This window comes from Herpailurus yagouaroundi, unplaced genomic scaffold, assembly GCF_014898765.1.
Source record: "Herpailurus yagouaroundi ecotype Mexico unplaced genomic scaffold, PumYag 196, whole genome shotgun sequence".
Lineage (NCBI taxonomy): Eukaryota > Metazoa > Chordata > Mammalia > Carnivora > Felidae > Herpailurus > Herpailurus yagouaroundi.
Window position 1 is genome coordinate 29,573,297 of NW_024412427.1, and position 23,248 is coordinate 29,596,544.

The 23,248-nt window shown below is 46.3% G+C and overlaps 2 protein-coding genes across 10 annotated transcripts in view; one reads left to right on the plus strand and one right to left on the minus strand.

The window, feature by feature from the left end:
* DSTN (destrin, actin depolymerizing factor) overlaps positions 1-14,257 on the plus strand; it is a 35,322-nt gene extending 21,065 nt beyond the window's left edge. Inside the window, exons 2-4 of the mRNA XM_040447773.1 lie at positions 7,137-7,444; positions 10,751-10,827; positions 13,024-14,257. Coding sequence (XP_040303707.1) covers positions 7,137-7,444; positions 10,751-10,827; positions 13,024-13,133 — 495 coding nt within the window. The 3' untranslated portion in view covers positions 13,134-14,257. The remainder of the gene's footprint in view (positions 1-7,136; positions 7,445-10,750; positions 10,828-13,023) is intronic.
* Positions 14,258-19,521: 5,264 nt separating this feature from the next.
* The window catches only part of RRBP1 (ribosome binding protein 1), a 66,688-nt gene continuing 62,961 nt past the window's right edge, over positions 19,522-23,248 (minus strand). For 8 of the 9 annotated variants that reach the window (XM_040447756.1, XM_040447759.1, XM_040447764.1 and 5 more), the window contains 5 exons: positions 22,448-22,555; positions 21,631-21,714; positions 21,272-21,370; positions 20,652-20,795; positions 19,522-20,094 (listed from right to left, as the gene is read on the minus strand). In XM_040447756.1, the coding sequence (XP_040303690.1) occupies positions 20,056-20,094; positions 20,652-20,795; positions 21,272-21,370; positions 21,631-21,714; positions 22,448-22,555 (474 nt within the window). In that variant the 3' untranslated portion in view covers positions 19,522-20,055. The remainder of the gene's footprint in view (positions 20,095-20,651; positions 20,796-21,271; positions 21,371-21,630; positions 21,715-22,447; positions 22,556-23,248) is intronic. The other variant, XM_040447757.1, reaches the window with a different exon arrangement.

Genomic DNA, 23,248 nt, shown 5'->3' on the forward strand with positions numbered 1-23,248 from the left:
AAGGAATGAAATCTTGCCATTTGCAACAATATGGATGGAGTAGAGAGTATAATGCTAAGTGAAATAAGTTAGTTGCAGAGGGGTGTAGGGTGGGGGAATGGGTGCAGTATGCGATCGGGATTAAAGAGTACACTTATGATGAGCACTGAGTAATGTATAGAATTGTTGAATAACTACTTGTACACCTGAAACTAATATAATATTGCATGTTAGTTGTACTGGAATTAAAATTAAAAACTTAATAAAAAGGGGTGCCTGGGTGGCTCAGTCAGTTAAGCATCTGACTCTTGATTGCGGCTCAGGGCATGACCTCACGGTTTGTAGGTTTGAGCCCTGAGTTGGGCTCCACGCTGATAGCACAGAGCCTGCTTGGTATTCTCTCTCCCTCTCTTTCTTTAAAAAAAAAAAAAATTTTTTTTTAACGTTTTATTTACTTTTGAGACAGGGAGAGACAGAGCATGAACAGGGGAGGGTCAGAGAGAGGGAGACACAGAGTCTGAAACAGGCTCCAGGCTCTGAGCTGTCAGCACAGAGCCCAACGCGGGGCTCGAACTCATGGACCGCGAGATCATGACCTGAGCCGAAGTCGGCCGCTTAACCGACTGAGCCACCCGGGCGCCCCACTCCCTCTCTTTCTTTGTCCCTCACATGCATGTGCTCGTTCTCTCTAAATAACTAACTAACTAACTAACTAAATAAATAAATTCATTCATTCATTCATTCATTCATTCATTCAAACATTGAAACTGTGGTAAGTGCTATGGGATAGAGTACATGGTATTCATGGTGTCATAGATGTTATAGTGGTTTTGACCCAGACAACTTTTTTGCAAAGTGAGAATTGAGCTGAGGGAATTAGACAAAGAAGGGTAGGGAAGTGCTGTTAGAGTGTAAGGTAAGAGCAAAGGTGGGAGGGAGCATGGCCAATATAAACCACTGAAAGAAGGCCAGGATGGTGAGATTACAGAGTTCATGGGGTATAAGATAAGGCTGGAGAGCTGGGTAGGACCAGTGGATGTTAAAGAATTATTACAGCTTTTACCCTCAGATCAATGCAAAGCCATTGAAATGTTTAAGCATGGAGATAAGATTTGTGTTTCAGATCTCTGGCTGCAGTGTAGAAGATGAATTGGAGGTGGAGGGGATCAGCAGTGGGCATGGGCAGTCTGTTGTATTTGAACAACTGCAATAACGTATTAAACCCAAAGTCTCAGTGACTTGATACAGAAAATACTACTCTCTATCTTGTGGAGTTCAGGGGAGTCGGGCAGCCTTCTTCTGTCTTGAAGTGTGTCCACCAAGGTCCTCTTGTCAGGGGAAGACAGAGCTTGAAGATCACTGTTAAAGAGCCAGGGCTAGAAGTCATTTGTAGTACTGTGTACAGCTTTTGCTAAGCAGAACTCCATGGCTGCCCGCTGAACTTGCAAGGGAGGCTGGGGAATGTAGTCTTCCTGTGTGCTCATGAGGAGGAAGCAGTGTGGTGTATACATAATCTTGATCTCTCCCCTGCAACCACTTGGGAGGTTATTGTAGCAGTCAGATAACAGGCAGTGGTGGCTTGGGCTGGGAGAGTGGCAACAGAGATGGAGAGAGTCGAAGGTCTTGGAAAAGATACAAAAAACCAAAGGGCTGAATGTGGTGAGGGAGAAAGAAGTGTTGAGGATATCTCTTAGGTTTGGAGCCTATGTAACCCGGATGGTGGTATATACTGAGAAAGGAAAACTGGGTAGAAGAGGACTTTGGGCATGCTGAGCATCCGATCTCTTTTGAGTCATGCAGCTGGAGATTTTAGATAGGAAATTGGGTGTAAAGGCTTCCAGGTCAGGCAGAAATCTGAACAATGTGTGAGTCATTTGGATTAGATGATTGAAACCTTACGCATGATAAAATCTCCTAGGGAGAATGCAGAGTCCTTCCTTTCCACCTAACTGCCATCAGCATCTCAGTACTGCTAGATTGCTCTACTGTCACCCTCTCTGACCTCAGCTGACCTTTAGATGTCCTCAGAGCCTCTTTGCTTGGCCTCAGGTGATCCCCTTGGGAACTCCTTGTAACAGCTGTTCTAAATCTTTACCTAATATGCCCTCAAACCCCTGCTCTACTTCTTCTAGCTTATACTTCACAGAGAAAACAGAGCCTTTCAAGTACAGTTTTTAGCAGTGTGTCTTCCTTCTCGAAACAGTTACCCTCCCCTTTTACTATTTTAGAGGGAAAAATGTGTAGGTTCCCCCCACTATCCAAAAGTAGAGTGATCCTTTGAAACCTTTCATAAGCCAGAATGGTGTAGCAATTACCATTAATTTATATGGAAAAACTTGGGGTGCCTGGGTGGCTCAGTTGGTTAAGCATCCGACTTTGACTCAGGTCGTGATCTCACAGTTGGTGGGTTCGAGCCCGGCGTAGGGCTCTGTGCTGACAGCTCAGAGCCTGCTTCGGGTTCTGTGTCTCGCTCTCTCTCTGCCTCTCCCTGTTTGTGCTCTGTCTCTCTCTCTCTCTCTCTCTCTCTCTCTCTCTGTCAAATATTAAAAAATAACAAACAACAAAAAAATAATTTATATGGAAAAACTTTTGAGCATTTGCAGACCCAAAAACATGACCTTTTTTCTTAGGCTTTTCTGATACCTTAGGACACACCTTGATAACAAATGAACAAAATAAATCAAGATAAAGCACACATGCCCACAGACACTGTTTAAAGCTATGGTGTCTTGATGAGGAAATGCTGAGTGTAGATCTGGGCAAGGAGCTTGACAGGGCCCCTCACTGCTCGGGGGTATGCACTGCTTCCATACAAATGCTGAACACTAGTTTTGCTATTTCCCTTTTTTTTTTTTTTTTTTGTAAAAGTGAAAATCTTTAGATTTCTTTTGGTCTGCAAAAACATACTAATGGCAGGTCTTTCATAAAAGTAAAGTGGTATAACTTGAACTTTGGAAAATCAAGGGATGTTTGTATATTCTTTTCTAAGACTGATCCCGTCATCTCATAGAATTTTTGTGATTTATAAGTGTCTGATGATTTTAAGTACTCTTTCTCTCTCTCTCTCTCCCCCCTACATATATGTGTCTGTGTGTGTGTGTGTGTGTATACACACCCTGTGTATGTGTGTGTGTGTGTGTGTGTGTGTGTGTGTGTATACATATATATATATGTATACACACACACACACACACCGCGCCCCCGCCTTTGGTGTTTTGGTTTTCCTCCTCTTGTTCCTTCAAACTCTTAAACTTTTAGTATGGTCAGATTTCCCCAGTCCTAAGACAATTTCTGTAAAGTTAGCACACTATTTTCCCTTTGCCATTAACCATCTTGTGCTTTCTGTCTTTAACTCCTCAGTTTACCCCAGTAAATCTTCAGCCCATTACCCTGGACTTCTGCCCATTCCTCCAATCTCCTGAAATGCATAGAAACTCAATTGCCAAACTTGGTGGTCTGTTTCAGTCATTCTCAAGCTTCAGAGTTTTTGGTATTGTTGGCCCCCTCCTGCCCACTCTCTCGTGGCTTCTAGGATGCTGTTTTCTCCCTTCTAACTTTTTCTTTCTGGTTTCCTGATCATTTCTTCTTTGTCCCCTTGACTTGCTACTCTTTTGCAACTTAATGGTAGTGCCTCTAAGATACTGATTATAGTCCAAAATACCTATCAGATACATGCTCACGTTGCCAGCTGCTAACTGGTCATCTCCACCTAGATGTCTTTAAAATTAACATACTCTGGATATTTGTAATTGCTTCAGAAGTGGTCTTCCTGTTTTCATTGTGTTTGCCAGTTTTTCCTTCACAGTCTTCAATGTTAATTTCCTCAAGTACAAGTGTCTGTAGTATTCCTTTCATCAGAAACTTCATAAACCTCCTTTCTGAGAGAGAAAAGCTCAAAACTTCTCCTTACTGAAGCTTTTAAGGTTCCTCTAAATTACAGCTAGATTTGGCTGAGATTAGTTGCATTATAATTGCAGAATACATATTGACTTTGTTTTCAATTACTGGTATGTGATTAATAGGATTTATTTCTAAGTCATAATTTAAAGTGTTGTTTGAGGTAATTCACTTACATATTGACAGGTACATTCAAATGATTGGTTGTATATAAGACTTCCAATGTTTCCTTCATGCTTTTAAATATGGGTTGGTCAATTGTGATTTATGGATCAGCATATGGACTAGGGAGTTAGAGGAAGTGAGGGCTCTTTCTAGTGTTCATTAATCTTTGTTACTTTGGACATTTTATTCACCTCTGTTCAAAAAAGCAAAATAAAGATTCTTGTTTAACAGAGATGAACTGTTGAAGATCAGAACAATACTACTCTTAAAGCAGTAAAAGAAAGTTTAAGAAAATTGCTTTTTAAAAGCAGGAAAGTGATAAAATTGTATCGCTTTTGAGGTAGTTTTGTAGTCTTAATTTTCTCTACTACTTCATTAATTTAGAGTGAAAAGTTTATAAACAAAATGGATTAGATTAGATAGGATTGAAGTAGATTATGATCAGATATGAATTGGATAGGATTGAAGTGTGTTAGAGCTCTTTTAATAAATGAGATGACTATATGGCCCAGTTACCTCAATATTAAGTACATGCTAGAATCTTAGTATATTTTAATCCCCAGAATTCCTATGTGCATTTTTAAAGTAATAGCTTTATTACTAAGATATAATTCACATATCATAAAGTATAATTCAGTTATTTTCAGTATATTCAGAGTTGTGCATCCATCACCACTGTCAAATCCTGGAGCATTTCATCACATCACATCACAAAGAAACCCCATGCCTGTTAGTGGTCACTCCCCATTCCTTTTCCCCCTTAAGCCCCTGGAAACCACTGATCTGCTTCCTGTCTGTGGATTTGTCTATTTTGGACATCTCATAGAAATAGAATCATGCAATATATGGCCTTCTATATCTGGCTTCTTTCACTTAGCATAATGTTTTGTGAGGTTTATCCATGTTATAGCATGTAACGCCACCTTATTTTTTTTATGGCTGGATAATACTCCACTGTATGGATACTACCACGTTTTCTTTGTCCATTCATCAGTTGGTAAACATTTGGGTCTTTCTACTTTTTAGCTATTATGAATCATGCTGATCTGAACATTCCTGTAAAAGTTTTTAAGTTTTACTTTATTTTTTAAATTTTGTATGAGAGAGAGTGTGTGCGCCCAAGTGGGGTAGGGGCAGAGAGAGAGGGAGAGAGAATCTTAAGCAGGTTCCACGCCCAGCTATACCTCAGGACCATGAAATTATGACCTGAGCTGAAACTGAGAGTCAGACGCTTAACTGACTGAGCCACCCAAGTGCCCCCGTGTACAAGTTTTTTATGGACATACGTTTTCATTTCTCTTGTGCATATACCTAGGAGTGGCTTTGATAGGTATTAACTCCATGTTTAACTTTTTGAGAAACTTCCAAACGGTTTCCTGAAGCAGCTGCACTGTTTTGCGGTTCTGTCAGCAATGTAGAAGGGTTCTAGTGTTTCGACAGCCTCACCAGCATTTGTTACTGCCATCTTTTTTGTTAGTCCTAGTAGGTGTGAAGCAGTAGTTCCTTGTAGTTTTGATATATTTTTCCCTAGTGGCTAATGATGGTGAGCGCTCCTTCCAAGTGCTTACTGACCCTTTTTATATCTTTCTGGCAAAGGTCTATTCAGATCCCTTAACTCTATTTAATTTGGGTTGTGTTTTTATTTTTGAGTTATAAGGGACTTTTATAATATTCTGGATACAAATTCCTTACTGGATATATATATATGATTTGCAAATATTTTCTCCCCGTATGTGGGCGGTCCTTTCATCTTATATGCAGTTTTATTAATCACATTACTTGACATTAATTTTGCATTGTTTAGTATTTAAATTCTGTCAAGGTCATAAATCTTGCTTTAGAAAAGCTAACATGCAAACCACAGTAGTTAATGAAGCATTACAAATTATGGCTCTAGTGAAGTTAGTGTAAATAGAACACTTCTTAAAGATGAAAAGATTAAAAACTGGCTTTAGATTTTTTGCTCTGAAGATTATGTGTAACTGCTTCCTCATTTCAGAATAGCAAGTATAACATGGTAAAAGGCTTATTTTTCTGGTCAGTATGATCTTAAACTGTCTTCTTTCTATAGCAGTAAACATTTTCTTACCCTTTTTTTAAATGTGCAGTATAAAAGACCTATATCATTGTGTAAGCTTAAGATATACAAGGTATTGATTTGATAGAGTTATGTATTACAGTGTGATGATTACATTAATACCACTATCTTGTCACATAATTATCATTTCCATGGTCAAAACAATTAAGGTCTAGTCTCAGTTTTAGTTACCCTGATCTTAATTTAAAATTTGAAGATTTTAGGGGTGCCTGGGTGGCTCATTCAGTTAGGGTCTTGATTTCAGCTCAGGTCATGATATCACGGTTTGTGGGATTGAGCCCTGAGTTGGGCTCTGTGCTGACAGTGCAGAGCCTTCTTGGGATTCTCTCTCCCTCTCCCTCTGCCTCTCCCCTGCGTGTGTGCTCATTTGGCCTCTCTCTTTCTCAAATAAATAAAATAAATAAATAAATAAATAAATAAATAAATAAATAAAACTTAAACTTGGGGATTTTGTGAGTGAAATCTTAAAGGCATATGACTAATATGTTACTGAATATTAATCACATGATTTTGAAATGTGAGTAGAACAAAGACCTTTTAACTCCTCTTTTATTAGAGAAAGATATGCTGGGGGGATGGGATTTTCCCAACCCAGCCATTCTGTCCCTCTGTTGTTAATTATGAAAATAATTTTGGGTATCATTAACCCAAACTGGGAGATGACTAGTCCCCGGCAGGGCTCTGAACAACCTCTTCAAAAAGAAAAGAATCCACCTCAAGGAAGCATCTTTTTCTAGGTTTTAGGGTAGGAGGGGTTGCTGTCGCTCAGTCTTCTCTTACTCCCATATAATAGTGATGAATATTTTATGTATGTAATCTTTTTAAAAGTTCAATGCCTGAAATTAGTGATTACAGCTTAGATTTTGTTTTTCTGTTGGATGATGAGTTCTTAAAAATTTGAAGTGCATGCCATTCTATAACAAAAAGTTACATAGTGTTTTTATGTTTGGCACAATAAAAGTTGTAAGCTTCCTTCTGATTTTTCCCCCCCTTATAGGCCTCAGGAGTGCAAGTTGCAGATGAAGTATGTCGCATTTTTTATGACATGAAAGTTCGGAAGTGCTCCACACCAGAAGAAATCAAGAAAAGAAAGAAGGCTGTCATTTTTTGTCTCAGTGCAGACAAAAAGTGCATCATTGTAGAAGAAGGGAAAGAGATCTTGGTTGGAGATGTTGGTGTAACCATAACCGATCCTTTCAAGCATTTTGTGGGAATGCTTCCTGAAAAAGATTGTCGCTATGCTTTGTATGATGCAAGCTTTGAAACCAAGGAATCCAGAAAAGAGGAGTTGATGTTTTTTTTGTGGTAAGCATCAGAAATATCGAGGCTCTGTAAAACTCAGTGTTGATCTCATTGTTGGCACTTGGAGAACCAGTTCCTAGGGCCAAAATGATTTTCAGTCAAGCTATTTGCAGTCGTTGTCATTTAGTTTTTATTTTTAGGGCTTCATAATGTCTTAGTTGGATTGATGTTTGTGGGATGAAAACTAAATTTTACTCTGTGTGTATTTGAAAGACTATGACTTTTATTAATTGAATTTTTTGGTAGGAGAAGGGACAGGAGCTAGATGTTATGCATTCTCTGAACTCACTTTTTTTTTTTTAATTTTTAAATATTTGTTTATTTTGAGAGAGGACACAGAGGATCCAAAGCAGGCTCTGCACTGACACCAGAGAGCCTGATGTAGGGCTCGAACTCATGAACTGTGAGATCATGACCCAAGCTGAAATTGAACACTTAACCCACTGAGCCACCCAGGCGCCCCTGGACTCACTTCTTATAAGTTACAGTTTCTCAAAAAATTCTTCCTGGAATCCTGAGGAGAAAGTTTAGCACACCAAAATCCTTCTGCAACATGTCTTGCAGGAACCAACTCCTCACTTTTTAAATCACCCATCCTTGTCCCTCTGTGCTTTGTTACTTTTGAAGTCGGTACTGGTATTACAACTGTAATTAGCTCAGGGTAGCCACTAGCCACTGTGGCTATTTAAATTTAAAATAATTAAAATTAAATACATTTTAAAATTCTGTTTTTTAGTCCAATTGCCACATTTCAAATGCTCAGCAGCCACATATGACTAGTGGACACTTTACTGGGTAGCACAGACAGGACAGTTCCATCATTGCAGAAAGCTCTACTGGACATTGTTCTAAATGGTGAAAAAGTGTTATAAATGTGATTGATGTGGCCTTTTTCTTGAAAGGCTATTTAAATTAGTTATTCTCATCTTTTCAAGTAAGTTTGAGATTAAGCTTGAGTTGACAGTCACACATGTATGTCTTACTTAGTTGTATTATGCTACTGTCCTTGATAAGGAACTCTTACACAGAATATTCTCTAGCTTCCGATGGAAGGGGGAATGGTGACAGCCTTTGATTCTGGGGGAGCGAGGGTCCTCTTGATACTTTTGCTTGCGGCAGGGCAAGGCGAGGAGGGGCTTAGCTTTTAACTGCGTGCCACCAATGGCTTGGGATATGGAGCTAGGTAGTCAAAAGAATTCTGGTTTAAAAGGAATGTAACTCTAGATCACTCCTCAGTTACATTGCAGCAAGCCTTTATCGAACTTGGTTAAACCAAGATGCTGTGTGGATATAAATATGGGGTCAGGGTGCTTGTTTGGGGGCAGCTTTTTGTTCTGCAAGCCTGACAGCCACGGACATACATACGTAAGGATCATAGCTAATGGGACCTCAGGTGAATGCATTCCTGATTTGAACTTTTATTTCTGCTACATTCCAGCGTTTGTGTTAGGGCCTGCGAAAACAGCTGTGAGGAAAACAGGTAAAACCTCTGCCCTTCTAAGATTTATAGCTGAGTGGTAGAGATGGCAGCTAAAGGATTAGTTTTTTAAGTTGGTGCCTGTTTCCTTCCTTTGCGCTGTTTTTTTCCCTGGTGTTTATACTTTTTTCCCCCACTGTGAATACAATACGTCCTTATTAAAGGACATTTGGAGAATATTTGGAAAGAAGAAAGGGAAATTCAGTGTTAATGCAGTGTTTTGTTTTGCATTGCTCCTTTAAGAAATTGTAAAATTGTATAGGAGTTTCCCACAGCAGCCTCTGTTTAGGGCCCAGGAAATGGCTCTTAAGGTGTTTTAAAAATCTGGTTAGAGGGCACCTGTGGGGCTCAGTTGGTTAAGTGTGAGACTCTTGATTTCCAGGATCCCACCTGCTTGGGATTTTCTCTCTCTCTCTCTCTCTCTCTCTCTCCCCCTCCCTCTCTCTCTCTCTCTCTCTCTCTCTCTCTCTGCCCTTACCCCATGTGTGCATGCACGCTCTCAAAATTAACTAACTACATATGTGTTTGGTTAGAGTAGAATCAGAACAGCTAATGCCTTTTCCTGTCCCTGACCTATTTTGTGTGAAGAAAGAACCCAGGTAACTTTGCAGCTCAAGCAATTTCCAGACCTGAGGTGGTGGTTATGGCCCTGCCTCCCTCCTTGGAACTTCAGGTTGAGAGGAATAAGCACCTGAGAGACACACAGACTGCGTTTTCTGGTTCCCAAGGATGGAGACTGCCCGCTGTGGGAGGAGTGGATTAGGTGAGGTCCACACCAGCCTTTGTCGCTAATGGCTGTGGAAGACTGTCTAGAAACATGGCAGCTGAATGCAAGCATTGGGTGTTTAAAAGTATTTAGCTGTACTCCATCTAGGAGTGTATGGAGATAGTGGGGCGTGGAGGCAGTGGGGCTTGATGGTATTGTGCGAAATGATCCGTTCATGGACAAGGGGTTTGGATAGGATGAGAGTTTTCTGTCCATTGTTAATATTTCTATTATTTTTCTATTAATATTTCTGATAATATTTCTATTATTTTTCAATATTGCTGGTGAAGAAAGTGGTGAAGCATGCTTTCCAGAATTCATTCAAGAGGAGGGAGACACTAACATTTTTGTAAATACAAGATAATAGTAATATTGACAATTAAGGCATATTAATGCTGAATTGCTTATGCTTAAAAAAAAATCCTTGTGATTTCTTTTACTATTTGAGACTAAGATGGAAAGCACATACTTGTGTGGTCAGAATTTGCCGTTGGAATAGACGTAAATGAAGGGATTGGTGAGGGGTAAGAAGGGGACTTTTACTTTGTTTTCTAAAAAAGAATATATTACAAATAATCTGAAGCAAAAATGCTTAAGTTGCTAGCATTTCTTAATTCAGGGTGGCAAATACTTGATTTATAGATTATTCTCTGTACTTTTCTGTGTTTTGAAACTTTTTTTCTAACCAGAAGGAGTTAAAAACCTTGTATAAAGATGGTTGTAATTTGCCTGAACTTATTGATAAAAATGGGGAAAAAAATTTAAAGAAAACAAATTGGGTGATATAGTCAATTGACCAGTGTGGGGATTTTTTATTATGGACCGTTAATCTGATTTTAAATCAGTGGTTCTAGTTTGTTTCCACCTTAGTCAACCTGAGCCATTGTGTGTATGCGTGTCCATCATGACATCTCTAAGGAGGTGGGAAATAGGAAAATTGGGTAGTTAGTAAAACTCTCCTGGGAGATTCTGAGGACCGTCCCCTATCACTGATGCAAATGCTTAACACAGTGTAAATTGTACTTTCTCTAAACGTTTTTTCCATTTTTGGCATCTTTTTATCCAGGGCACCAGAACTAGCTCCTCTGAAAAGTAAAATGATCTATGCAAGCTCCAAGGATGCAATCAAAAAGAAGTTTCAAGGTATGGATTAGATTTACTTGCAAATATTTAGAGGTGTGGTGAGCCTGGAATTGGGGGCTGCATCTTTTCTAAGAAGCACCTTATTTCCTTTGGAGAGTCTTGGTGACAAAGAAGGCACGTGCTGCCTGGTTTGAGGAAAAACCTGGACTGAACCCGGCTTTCAGCGTGTCTTCTGCCTTATGCTGGTCACTACGGGTCTGAACAGCCTGTCTTGAAAACCTTATTCTCAGGGAGGGGTAGGGGTAGGGGGCACACACAAAAAACCCCCAAACACCTTATTCTCTGGACATTGCCCCCATAGGACTTGTTTAGGCTGGTTTTAAACTAGTTTGGGATGCTGCTGAATCTCTCACACGGCATGTGGAGATTAATTGGTTTGTGTTGGTCATACTAAGTAGTGAATTTATAGCCTTTGAATGTGTTGACATAATAAAGTTGCATAAAAGAGACATTCATAAATGGGAAAGGATACTCTGTCTCTAGCTTTACTCTGGAATGGTATGATTTTAGCTAATTGTCTCATCTGTGTCCAAAGGAAAGTGCCCTTCTTGAACTGGCCAGTTATCTCTGACTTGCCACTGGGTGAGTGGGATCCTGATGAGACGGCCTGACCGTACTTACTGCCTCCAGCCAGGAGGAAATGTTGGTATGATGGGAGGAGCATGGGGCAAATGCCCAAAGGCCTACAATGAGGGCTAAGCTTGTAATCTAACTGCTGTGTGACCCTGGCCCAAACCGCTTAACCTCCTTCGACTTTGATTCTCTCCATAGCAGAATGGGAGGCTTGGTCTGGATTGTGTAGGCTCAGTTTAAGAGGTGTCCCACCACCTTCCTTGCCGTGGCTAGCTCCAAACAGCTGTGTGAGCCAAGGTCATAGGGCTTGGCCCAGTGTGGTTTTTGTTTGGTTTTACCATGGCTGGCTTCTGTATTCTTGTAGTGGAACAGGTTTGCTCTAGCTTGTTTTGCTTAGGAAAACTCACTTCTTTTCTTGAAGCCTGCTGCTGCATAGTTCAGGCCTGTCAGATGTCAGATTCCACAGGCATTTGGGTTGATGTTGCTCTCGCCGCCCCCCCACCACCCGAAGTGTGTTCACTGGTTGGTTAGCTGATGTTTTAGCGGGACTCCTTAACGTTCCACAATGCAACTGAAAAAGATTGACAATGGGTTCCTTACCGTCCTTATTCTGTGTTGCCTTTCAGTAAAGGAAATGGAATTGCTATATAGACTTGGCCTGGTGATGTTAAAGATGGTCACCTTGTTGCTTTCTTTTCCCTAGAGAAACCATTACTGGCTTTCTCTAGTCAGTCTAAGCGGTCCAAAGGCTGACCTGCTGTACTTTCTGCAGCTTAAGAAATGGTCTTAAAATTATGAACAGTCAGAAACAGTGCAGCTGTTTGAAAAACAGTAGCTGTTTACAGAGAAGCTACTGTATGTGATTCCCTAAGTGAGCTGATTCTGCAGCGTGGTGATGTAATTTTTCTGAGAAAGCAATCAGTAACACATTTTACATAGTTTTCATTGTGATTGAGTTCTTAAACGTATAGTATAATACCACTGGAGAGCTAACTTCTAGAGCAAAGGAGATGCTGGTTGTGTAAATACTCTTATTCTTCAGTGTAGTTAACTAAAATCAACTGTGCAATCAAAACACTGAATTCATATTTTTACTTACATTTTAAAAACCAAGAAAATTACTAGACCTGCTTTTTAACTTTTTATTGAAGGACAACGTAGCTATAGAAAAGTATGCATCATAAATGATTGTAGAACTCAATTTTCACAAACTGAACAAAATGGTGGTTTCTTGATTTGACAACCAGCACCCCAAAAGTCTCCCTCATATCCCTTCCAGTCACACCACTTTCTTTTACTCCTTCCTCCACGTGGAGCCAGCACCCTGACTTCTAGCAGCATAAAATAGCTTTGGCTGATTTTCTGTTATACAAATAGAATCATCTAGAATGTATGTTTTTATAAAGTTTGGCTTCTTTTAGTCAGCGTTCTGTTAGTCTTTCATTTTGTCGCATGTAGCTACAGATTATTGATTCTCCTCACTGTGTAGTATTCTGTTGTTTGTATATACCACAGTTTGTCTATCCATGTTAGCGCTAGTCTTTTAAAACAGTTGCTGTCTTAGAGAAATAGGTTAAATTACTGCGATAATTCTTAAATAGAATTGTTGTTTTTCCTTCCTAGGCATAAAACACGAATGTCAAGCAAATGGGCCAGAAGACCTCAATCGGGCTTGTATTGCTGAAAAGCTAGGTGGATCCTTAATTGTAGCTTTTGAAGGATGCCCTGTGTAGACCATCATTCAGTGCCACAAATTGAAAGCTTCCATGTTTAATGTTATCCTCTTGCTATATAAATGTTTAGGCCAGGGTCTCACTGAGGGGGAGCTGTCTTGTCATCTGTTAGAGTAAATTAAATATTCTATAAACATGTGCAGATGGCCCTAAATAAATCTAAAATCTGAAATTTTATTGGTGTGAAATTAAATTCTTATTGGCCAGATGCCTGTTTTTGATGGGTTGGCTTGTAAAGATTTTTGTTAAACTCATGATTTTTAATAATGCAGTTCACAAAACAGTACAAGGCCGTATGAAGAGAATCACTGCATCTTTGTAACCTCAGCAGTTACTTTGTTTCTTTGCTTAGAGAATTGGTCATAATCTGGTTATAATTTTGGCCCAAATTTATTCTCTCTGGAGCTAAACTGCATACTAGAAAATAAATCTCCTCACCATATGTAACAGCACTAATATACTAACTACAGTAAGACTAAGTCAGGCAGCCTTCTAATTCTAGCAACTGTGTGATGGAGACTGCCTCAGAATTGTGCACACTTCTAACCGGCGCTGATTTTGCGAAGCACTATTTTGAGCACGCGGTTGGAATACAGGAAGCAGCTCTCTGCACCTGCAGTAAGCTCTCCATTCGCTAGTTCGGGAGACTGCTCTGAGAGTGACCTTGCATCTTGGAAATAAAATCACGGTGTGTCCTTAGGAGAATGTGCAATACCTTGCAACGACTTCATTATAACACAAATTAGGGCTCCATTGTAATATACTTTGTTAATGAAAATGATAAAATGGTGTATTGACAAGCTGGGACACTTGTGACCTCTTTGTGTCTCCTTCAAAATTTTGTTGCTTCTGGTACAGTAAAGTGTGGAAGAACATTAGGTACATGTTTATGCTGGGGCCTGGGAGAACTTCCAAATTTCCTAGAGCAGTTTGTGGATTGTATGGGAAATGGGGAGCAGGTGTAATGGATGACACCCACGGAAGCCACTACCTGATGACACTTGCAGGGGATTGTCCTTAACATCACAGGCATAACGACACTTTGAACGGTGTAGAGATGCACACGGTTGGACTTAGAAGTAGCAGTATTGGCTTTATGTAATAAAGGAAACATTTTTAACTCCCTCTCGTGTAATTATTCACGGTGAATTGGGGATGGAGGACTTTGCCTTCCATAAGTGGGGTAAGGCGTGGAGGTTTGGGTATTTCAGACCATTAGAGTTAAGATCACAGTTCTTTCCCCCCTTATTGAACGAGGAAGTTGGTGTAAAAGTTGGGAATCCTTTCCTACTCTAAATGTGTATTCAAACAGCAGGCTTATATCTCCTGATTTGTTTGGGAGACAAAAAAGTTACACTTAAAATACTTCTTTCAGAGTTGTGTAGGGGCACCTGGGTGGTTCAGTCAGTTGAAGAACATCTGACTCTTGATTTCAGCTCAGGTCATGATCCCAGGGTCATGAGATCAAGCTACATGTTTGGTTCCAGGCTGGGTGTAGAGCCTGCTCTCCCTCCCACCCTCCTTCCCTCCCTCCCTCCCTCCCTCCTTCCCTCCCTCCGTCTGTCCGTGTGTCTGTCTGTCTCTCACCCTCTGCCCCCTCCTCCACACTCGCTCTCAAAAAAGAAAAAAGAAAAAAAGGTCTAGAAGACAGTGCCGGCTACTGGCTTACTGTTACTGATGGACTGCTTGTCATTCTTTTTTCCGGAGTTTCTTATTTTCTCTACTGCAAAGCAGTGCTTTCAGAGACCGTGTATATTAACAGCCTGCCCAAGAAGCATCACAGGCCACGGCTGCCCTACTCCAGAATCAGCCATGTAGATACAGCCAGGTATTTGGTCAAAGAGTTTTAAAAGAAGGAAGCTTTTTTCTGTGGTTTTAGCTTGTGACATGTGGCACTACCTGTGTAACCACCCTTTCCTGCTGGTGTGTGTGCATTTGCATGTGTGTTGGGGGTATGGGAGAGGGATGCATGGCTGTGGGAATGGAAGGATTTCAAATTGGTACAGGGATGTAAGAGAACGTAAACGTCTTCCAACACTCCACTCTTACACCAGAAATTGGGAAGATGCTAATAGTTACTTGTTATCTCTACCTAGGGGAACTTTTGAGAGATTCTTACTGGATCCCTGAGGTTGGGGCCCAAGAATCCTGCTAACAAGGACTCCAGGTAATTCTGATGCAGAATTAGAGTTTGAGACCTCAGCCAACACTGGTGAGGAGTAAAACTGGCAGGTATACTCTGCTCTCAGCAAACACATTTACATTTTTACAAGTGTAAACACCTTACAAAAATGTGTTTGTGGAAAGCTGACTAAAGTGATACTCTCTTGCCCCAGGAAAGAAGCAAATAAAGCCATTGCTAACAAATTCAGAGCTTGACTGTGAAGTTCGTTCTTTCAGGGAATATTAATCCCTGAGAAAACAGCACAGCGACTCAGATAATAGAATTAGGCTCAGTCGAGTGGTTTCCTTTTTGCAGAACTGCCCAGAGTGCTGGCTTGTCCACACACACAGGAAGGGCAGCTTCTGTTTCTTGACTGGTTTGTTGCTCTTGGGACTAACAGATTGGATATGTCCAGGGACACATCACTTTTCCGTGATCTGGGCATTTCTGAAACACGGCAACACTCTCCAGACCAAGTTGCAGCTGAGCTGCAGCTAGAAGAAGGGTCATTATGGTTGACCCTTGAACAATACAAGTTTGCACTGTGTGGGTCCATTTATTTGTGGATTTTCCTTATGATTTTAACATCAGCTTTATTGTAAGAATACAGTGTATAATACACATACCTTGCAAAATGTATTAATCTGTTATTGGTAAGGCTTCATGTCACTAGGAGGCTATTGGTAGAGTTTTTGGAGGAGTCAAAAAATGTAATACACGGGTGCCTGGGTAGCTCAGTCGGTTAAATCCTGACTCTTGATCTCAGCTCAGGTCTTGATCTCAGAGTCGTGAGTTCAAGCCCCATGTTAGGCTCTTTGCTGGGTGTGGAGCCTACTTAAAAAAGACAACAAAAAAGTAATACACAGATTCTTCACTATGCAGGTAGGGGTATCTTGCCCCTAACCCCCGAGTTGTTCAAGGGTCACCCATAATTGCATTGTGGCTGCAAGAGGGTGCAGTTCTAGGAGCCAGAGTTTTGGTGGAAGGAAGGCTTGTGTAACTTGAGCTGCATCTGGCCGGCCAGGTCTGCCCTTGAGACTTCCCCAGCCCCTAGCCAGTGCCCTTGGTAGGCAGCCCAGGAAGGAAAGTCACACAACTTCTGGGCAGCCCTGGGACTACAATTTGGATTTCTTGTTTTCTGTCCCTAAGCTATTCCCATTGTATCCCACGGGAGTTCCTTGTTTCTGACATCTGGATTTCTGAGGTTAATCTTGTTCAGTGCCAGGGATGAGACTGGAACTGGGGCAGGAAAGGGCGAGAGTTCTTTTGGGCTTTGAATCCTGTTAGACCCAAACCTGAAGGGAGCTTAGAAGACATTTATGGAGGTGTCTGGTGGTTTCTAAAACCTTGTGTTTTTGCTGCCTACAGGCCAGGCATCCTGGTGTGTATACATTTTACTAAATATCATGCTGAGGTGACCAGAGGAACTTAGTCACAAGAGTCGCTGCTGGCATGATGGGGCTCCCAGGTCTGGAGATGGCTGTTTATGGGCTGTGTGACCCTGGAGCTTCAGGTCAATTCCTGGAGCCTCTGAAGGGCGGGGTGTAGACTAGATCTTCTCAGAACTCTCCCACTTGCACTGTCGGGGGTCTCCGATGGCAGTGCCAGTGCTGAGCCCCGGCTGTGGGCCTCTGCGAAGCCTGACCTAGGGGAGAGCATGGCTTCTTGTCAGCAGGCTGGCGGTCCAGCCAGTGCTCTCTCTAACCGAGCCCGGGTGACTCCTGCCTCCACATTGAACTTAGCAAGCGACTGCAAGAGCCGGTTGTCCTGTGCTGCACCGGTACTCCATTTGCAGGACGCACAGCTAGGAATGGCCGGGCCGATGAGCCAGGCTTTCAGGGCATCTGTGCCATGCTGACAAACACCAGGTGCCTATCAGCCTCCTGTTCTAGCATCTACCAAGGGTGGCTGTCTCTGTTATTTTCCTGAATGGCTCTTTCTTCCTTCCCCAGCCTGGTGATGGAAGCTTGCCCAGGAACAGCCCTGGCGAGGAGGCCAGGCAGAGGCAAACCCTATCAGGCTGCTTGGCGAACTTGGGTTCCCTTCTGCCAGGCCTCAGCGCTGCATGGCACATTTGCTGGGGCGTGTGGAGCGGAAGACTGACGATGGGCCCTTAAAGGCTGAGTGGCAGGTAGTCTCCGACGTGGCATTTTCAGAGCCCCCAGGGGCCCCACACCCTGCCTTTGTTTTACCTCCTCTTAGCCGGTGGACACTGGGCCTCTTACCACGTGGTTTGAGCAGGGGGTAGGGCTGGAGCCAGAACCCAGGGAGCAGCTGCTGCCCTGTAATACCCGAAGGCGGCAGTTTGGTACCCCCAGGTCTCTCTCTGTGCCTTTCTTGCCCCAGAGCCCCCCCGTTCCTGTGCCTTCAGAGGGCATCTGCCCCGCATAGGGGTTCTCAATTCTGCAGCATGGCAAGGGGATGGAACTTACTAGAAATGTAGGCTCACAGGGCCTGGTGACAACTCTGAGGCGGGCGTCCTGGCGCAGGGCCAAGTCTGGCCTCAGTTTTCCAACAGGAGACTGACCAGGGCCCCAAACCACTTGCCTTAAGGCCACCGTGTCAGCAGGAGGAGGGTTGTGACTCCCCCCATAGGGCCAGTCCTCCAGCACAGAATCCCTGCTCCTCGTGCACAGGGGACATGGAAGGTACAGTGAGGGACCACAGGTTTGGGGGGTGTTCAGTGGCCACTGTTCATGGGGTCCATGGACTCCACAACTCTTCTCCAGCTGGCCCTCCAGGCTGCGTGCTGCACTGACAATAAGGTGGGTTTAAAACCTGCCTTGCCTTTTACCAGGTGAGCTTTCCCTTCTGTGGGGATTCTTTGTAAAATGGCGGGGCGGGGACGGGGGGGGGGCGGTATACCGCCCATGGGTTCTGAAAAGTTTCACGCGAGACCCAAGGGCAGGGCTGGGCATGTGGTCAGCATCAGGTATTACCAGTCACTTCTGTTCAGTCTCCTGCCAGAAAGCATGGGCTTCCTCTTTCCACGTAAGCCCCCTCCAGAGTTCTAGGACAGGTAGGATGGTCTCCTCTTGCTTAAAAATCTCACAGCCCCTACTGCCTTACCTGTCCGGACACCTTGTCCTTTGTAACCTGGCTCTACAAGGCCCCCTCAACCTCACTTCCTGTCCCTGCACCTGCCGTCCCCTTGGCCTTGGGCCTTTCTCCCCTCCCCTGACAAACATCTCCTGCTCTGGTGAACTCCAGCTTAAGCTCACTTTTCTGGGGAGCCTTCCTCAAACTCCCAGCATCCTTTATGCCAATACCATTGCAATACGTAGGTGCCACGTAGCATGATTAGGTGGCCCACAGGAGCCGGGACCAGGTCAGGGTCCTGCAGATTGAAGGCAGTACTGCCTGGCCTCGGGAGGATTGCTCAGTGCGGAGGCTGCCGGCTTGAGAACATGCTGCCTGGGTCTCAGGGTTCCCGTGACGGCCACCCACAGAAGTGCCCTCTGGTGGGTTTGACTCCTGACATACGGAGGTCCCAAAGCAGGCAGTGGAGGCTAGTTCTTGGATTGCCCTTCTTTGGCACCCTCCCCATCGTGCTGGACCTGCTGTGAGGGTGTGTGCCCTCTCCCTAGCCAATCCAACTCCTGTCACAGGCCTGAGGCTCAGGAGGGTGATGAAAGGGGACAGTGCTTGCTCGAGGCAACCCCTTAACAGGACTGGTTGATGCTGGCCACCAAGCCCCAGGCTGCTCAGATCCACCTGCTTGCTCCTGGCTTGGTCCCACCCATCCTGGGACCCGACCCCTCCAATCCAGGTGTTGCTCAAGCTCGATTCCCACTGCTTCCTCCAAGACCACGCTGCCTCCAGCCACCAGACACAGTGGGTCTTAGGATCTTGGCAAGTCTGGGCTGGCTGCTCCAGCTCTGGACCACACCCCTGAGGCACAGAGGAGCGTCCAAGCCTCAGTCAGGACACAGATTCCCTTGCTCGTTCACAGAGCTCACCCCAGACAACAGCCTAGGCCACCCATGGCCTGCTTAGGTAGCCTCCGATTCTGAAGGGTGGGGGCAGCGGTCAGCACATCTGGCCACTGGGTGCCATGACCGGGAGAAGTGCTGGGGGAGCCCCAAGACAGCTACAAATCTCCTGATTTCAGGGGAACCAAACAGCATGCTTGTTCTTCCCCTGAGGGAGACAGCCCCTCTTTGTTCCTCATCCGGGGCCCAGCGGCCAGGCCAGGGAGCCCCAGCAGACCAGACGAGACCGAAGTGCCGGGCGACGTTGGTTTTAATGGCATTAACATCTGGAGGTCATACATCAGTTCTTGCTGGCAACTTCTCCCAGGGCTGAGGGGCTGCTGCCTCGCTGGGCCGGGCTGTGACCCTCCAGTCTGTCCCACAGCCTTTGAGGCTCCCCACCGGGCCCCGCCCGCCTCCCAGCCCCCAGCCCAGTGAGAGAAAACAATTGCACTGATTGACACATGGGTCCCCAGAGGCCCCAGCCTCCCCAGCTCACACCCTGGGGTCTGTCACGGAGCTGATAAGGGCTTTGGCGTCTGCTCGGTGGTGGTCCAGGCCTGGTCCTGGGGAATAGTGTTTATCAAACGTGATAAAGGTTCTTTTATAAACAGGGGTCTGGAAGATCTATTTCTGTGATTCTAAGAGACTCTCGTCTCTAATGGCTTCTCTCAGAGCTACTGGAAGTTGGGCCTGGATAACGCTGTTGGTTGGTTTATTTATCTGTAAGGAATGTGTAAGGCATTTTGGTAAGTTGAACAGTAACTTCTCTTCCCGCAGAGGAGACTCAGACAGAAGTGCCCTCCTTTGAACTGCTACTGTCCTCCTGTGAACAAAGGTGGGCAGACGGAAGGAGAGGCTGGGGTCAAAGAGCCAAGGCGAGCACTCACCCCGAACTCCTAAGGACCTCCAGTCACCCCTTGGGATTAACACCCCCCACCACTCCAATACTTTCAGAGAACACCCAGCCCAGCAAGTCTGGAAAACCAGAGTGGACTCCGGGGGCTGACAGGAGCCGGGGACACAGGAGAGGGAGGGCCCTGAGTTGGGTGAGGACCCTGGTCCCCCAGGCTGCAGAGCGAGGACCTAGCTGGCAGTGGGGGGCCAGAGACATACTTCCCACCAAGGGGAGCCACAGGAGGGCAGGTGCTAGGCCCAGCAGGCTGAATGTCCTGCCACCTGCTTTCAGGAGTCTGTCCCCACCACTTCCAGCCCCCCCAGGCCTGGGTCTCCTATCTATCCTGCGTCCTGGGAGTCCTGGGGCTCCCACAACCCCACCTGGCTCTTCCCACCCTGACTCCCATGGGGTCTGCTCTGCTCTGGACCAGGGCCCAGCTCCGGGGATGGGGCAGCCGAGGCCACGGTTAGGGCCAGGACACTCACTGTTCTGTCCAGCTGCTCCTGCAATTTCTTCACTGTGTCTTTCTCCTTTGCCAGCTGCTCCTGGGTCGTCTTTAAAAGCTCCTGTAATTTGGTGGCAGCGCGTCCCAGGTCACTGGTTAACTTCTTCTCTTTTTCTAGTCTCTCCTGTGGGTGGTCACAGGATCAAAGGAGATCAGCTGTCACATGGCACACAGCAGAAAGACCACGTGGCTATATGCCCGGGAAGCCGGAGTCTTCCAAAGGCGGCGGGAGGATGTGGTCTCCTGGTCACCCAGAGACAGGTCTGTGTCCCAGCTACCAGCACTACCAGGAGAGCTTCCTATGCCCATGCTTCCTATGGGCGTGTCCTACGGCGTACTGTGGCTAGCGTGACCGAGGAACTGAACTTCCAGTTTTGTTTAATGTAAACAGCCCCGCTGACTGATGGCTGCTGTGTGCGACATCGAAAGTTTAGACATCCCGCCACCCCCATCACCACCAAATGAGGCTGGACCCTGCCCGAGGGGCCTCAAGATGGCTCCCACCGCACGGAGCGACAGTGGGAGATGGTGGCAAGAGCCAGGACGCTCCTTTCCTGACCCCACCCTGAGCCCTGGAACAGACCCCCCGGGCCCCCTTACCTTCAGCCGCGTGGCCTCCTCTGCTTCTGAAGACTCGAGGGGCCCCATGCTGCGGAGCTTCTCCAGCTCTGTCTGCAGCCGACACGCTGAGCTCTGAGCCTTGGTGTAGAGAGAGGGCAGCAGGGCATGGGCGGGACGCCATACACACCCCACAGGTCCTACAAGTCCGCCTGGGGACACCCACCAGGAGGGGATTAAGGCTGTGGCCAGGGAGAGCAGGCGGGACCCACACGCACGGGGCAGGGGACTGTGTGGCACCCCCCCCCCCCCGGGAGGGACAAGGCCAGACCGCCTGGCAGACCCCGGCCTGCACCCCCACTGTCCCCGACACCCCGAGGGCTACAGAGGCAGGGCCTGACCTCCTCAAACTCGGCCGTGAGCTTCTGCCGTTGTGTCTGCTCGTCCTCCAGGAGGGCTTCCGTCCGCTCCAGCTGCGTCTTCAGCTGCGTGGAAACACCGCACAGACTGTGGGAACCCGGTGAAGGACCCCCTTGGGAACCAGGGTTCCTGGGCAGGCACCGTCTCCTAGCTCCTTGCGCCCCCTCGGCCTTTCCCTGCCCCTGGCTGCCCACCAGCCGGCTGACAGTCGCTCCCACACTCCCGCTGCGGGGAGACGGTGCCTTGGCCCCCAGGTCCAGAGCCACCACCTCTGCTGACCTCAGACACCTTTCCTGAGACTCACAGCACAAGGAGGCCTCAGAGCCACCGTGCAAGTCCCAGCCCCACAGTGTTGTGCCCACCACTGCCACTCTGGTGACAGGCCCCCACCTCCCGCTGAGGGCTCGCAACCACAGCCACTTGGGTCCAGAGTCTGGAGGGCAAGCACCCTGCTGTGACGTGCCTGCGAGGGCCCGGGCGGGAGACCAGACTCCCTGACTGCAGGCCCAGCCGCCCGACTCCCTCTTCCCCCCACTCCTGCGCACAACTGTTAAGATCCAGCGCCCAACCCCTCTCCGTCTGGCTGCTTCCCTGCCCCTTCCTCTGCTCTGGGACTTCCTCAGAACCTGGTGGTCCCTCTCGGGGCAGAGCGGGGTGGGGAGAGCAGGCGCTGGAGGCCGCAAGTTGCCAGTGTTTAGCCGGAACAGAGGCCTGCCGCCTTTGCTCTCCAACTGGGCTCGAGGGGGCCCACGCGGGCTGTTAGTGACAGACATCTGGGGACCGGCTCACCGCCCTAACCTCGACAGGGTCCTGCTCTGCTGGGGGGGCCTCAGGGGGGACAGCCGGGGACCCAGCTACGTCACCATCCTCTACGTGGCTCTGCATCTCACTCAGCTGCTGCCTGACCTGAAACAGGGAGGGTGGGTTTGTGCAAATACACAGCCAGACACACGCCCACCGTGCCACGCACACACGCACAGGCCCCTCAGGAGGACGGCACAGGCTCTCCACGGCTGGAGCCCCTATGGGGGACCTGGTTTGGGAACTATGACCTCTGTCAGAGTCCCCATGCAGGTTCACTGGGCAGGGGGCCAGTGCCATGATCCCTCACCGGAGCCAAACTCTGAGGGGCCCACACTGGTCCCATCCACATGCTTTGCTCCAAGGCCAGCCGTGGAGCCCTCCCCGGGAGCAAGGTGACCCCTGATGGACATGGCACACACACAGCTAAGGAATCCAAACGGGAGGGAGAGGCGGTGGACAGGCTCTGCACAAACACTGCCTATGTCCCTGTCCCGGATTCCTTCCAGATGCAGCCCACGATTTAGGGCCTAAAAAAGATCACGAGAGGACACGTGCCTATCAAGGTCCCATCACACCAGAGCTCCATCGCTGGGAGCAGGTGACACACGTGGTGGCCCCCCAGGCACTGGGCCTCCAACCTGAAGCGGAAGCAGCATTGCCCACGAAGCGCTGGTAAAGGTTCTAGTCGGGGGATCTGCGTGGGCACTCGGTGTGAGCTCTCCAGCGGGCATGGATGGTCTCGGGCCCCATTCCAAAAGGCCCTGCTCCAAAGGGTACCCCTAGTGTGCGGGTACA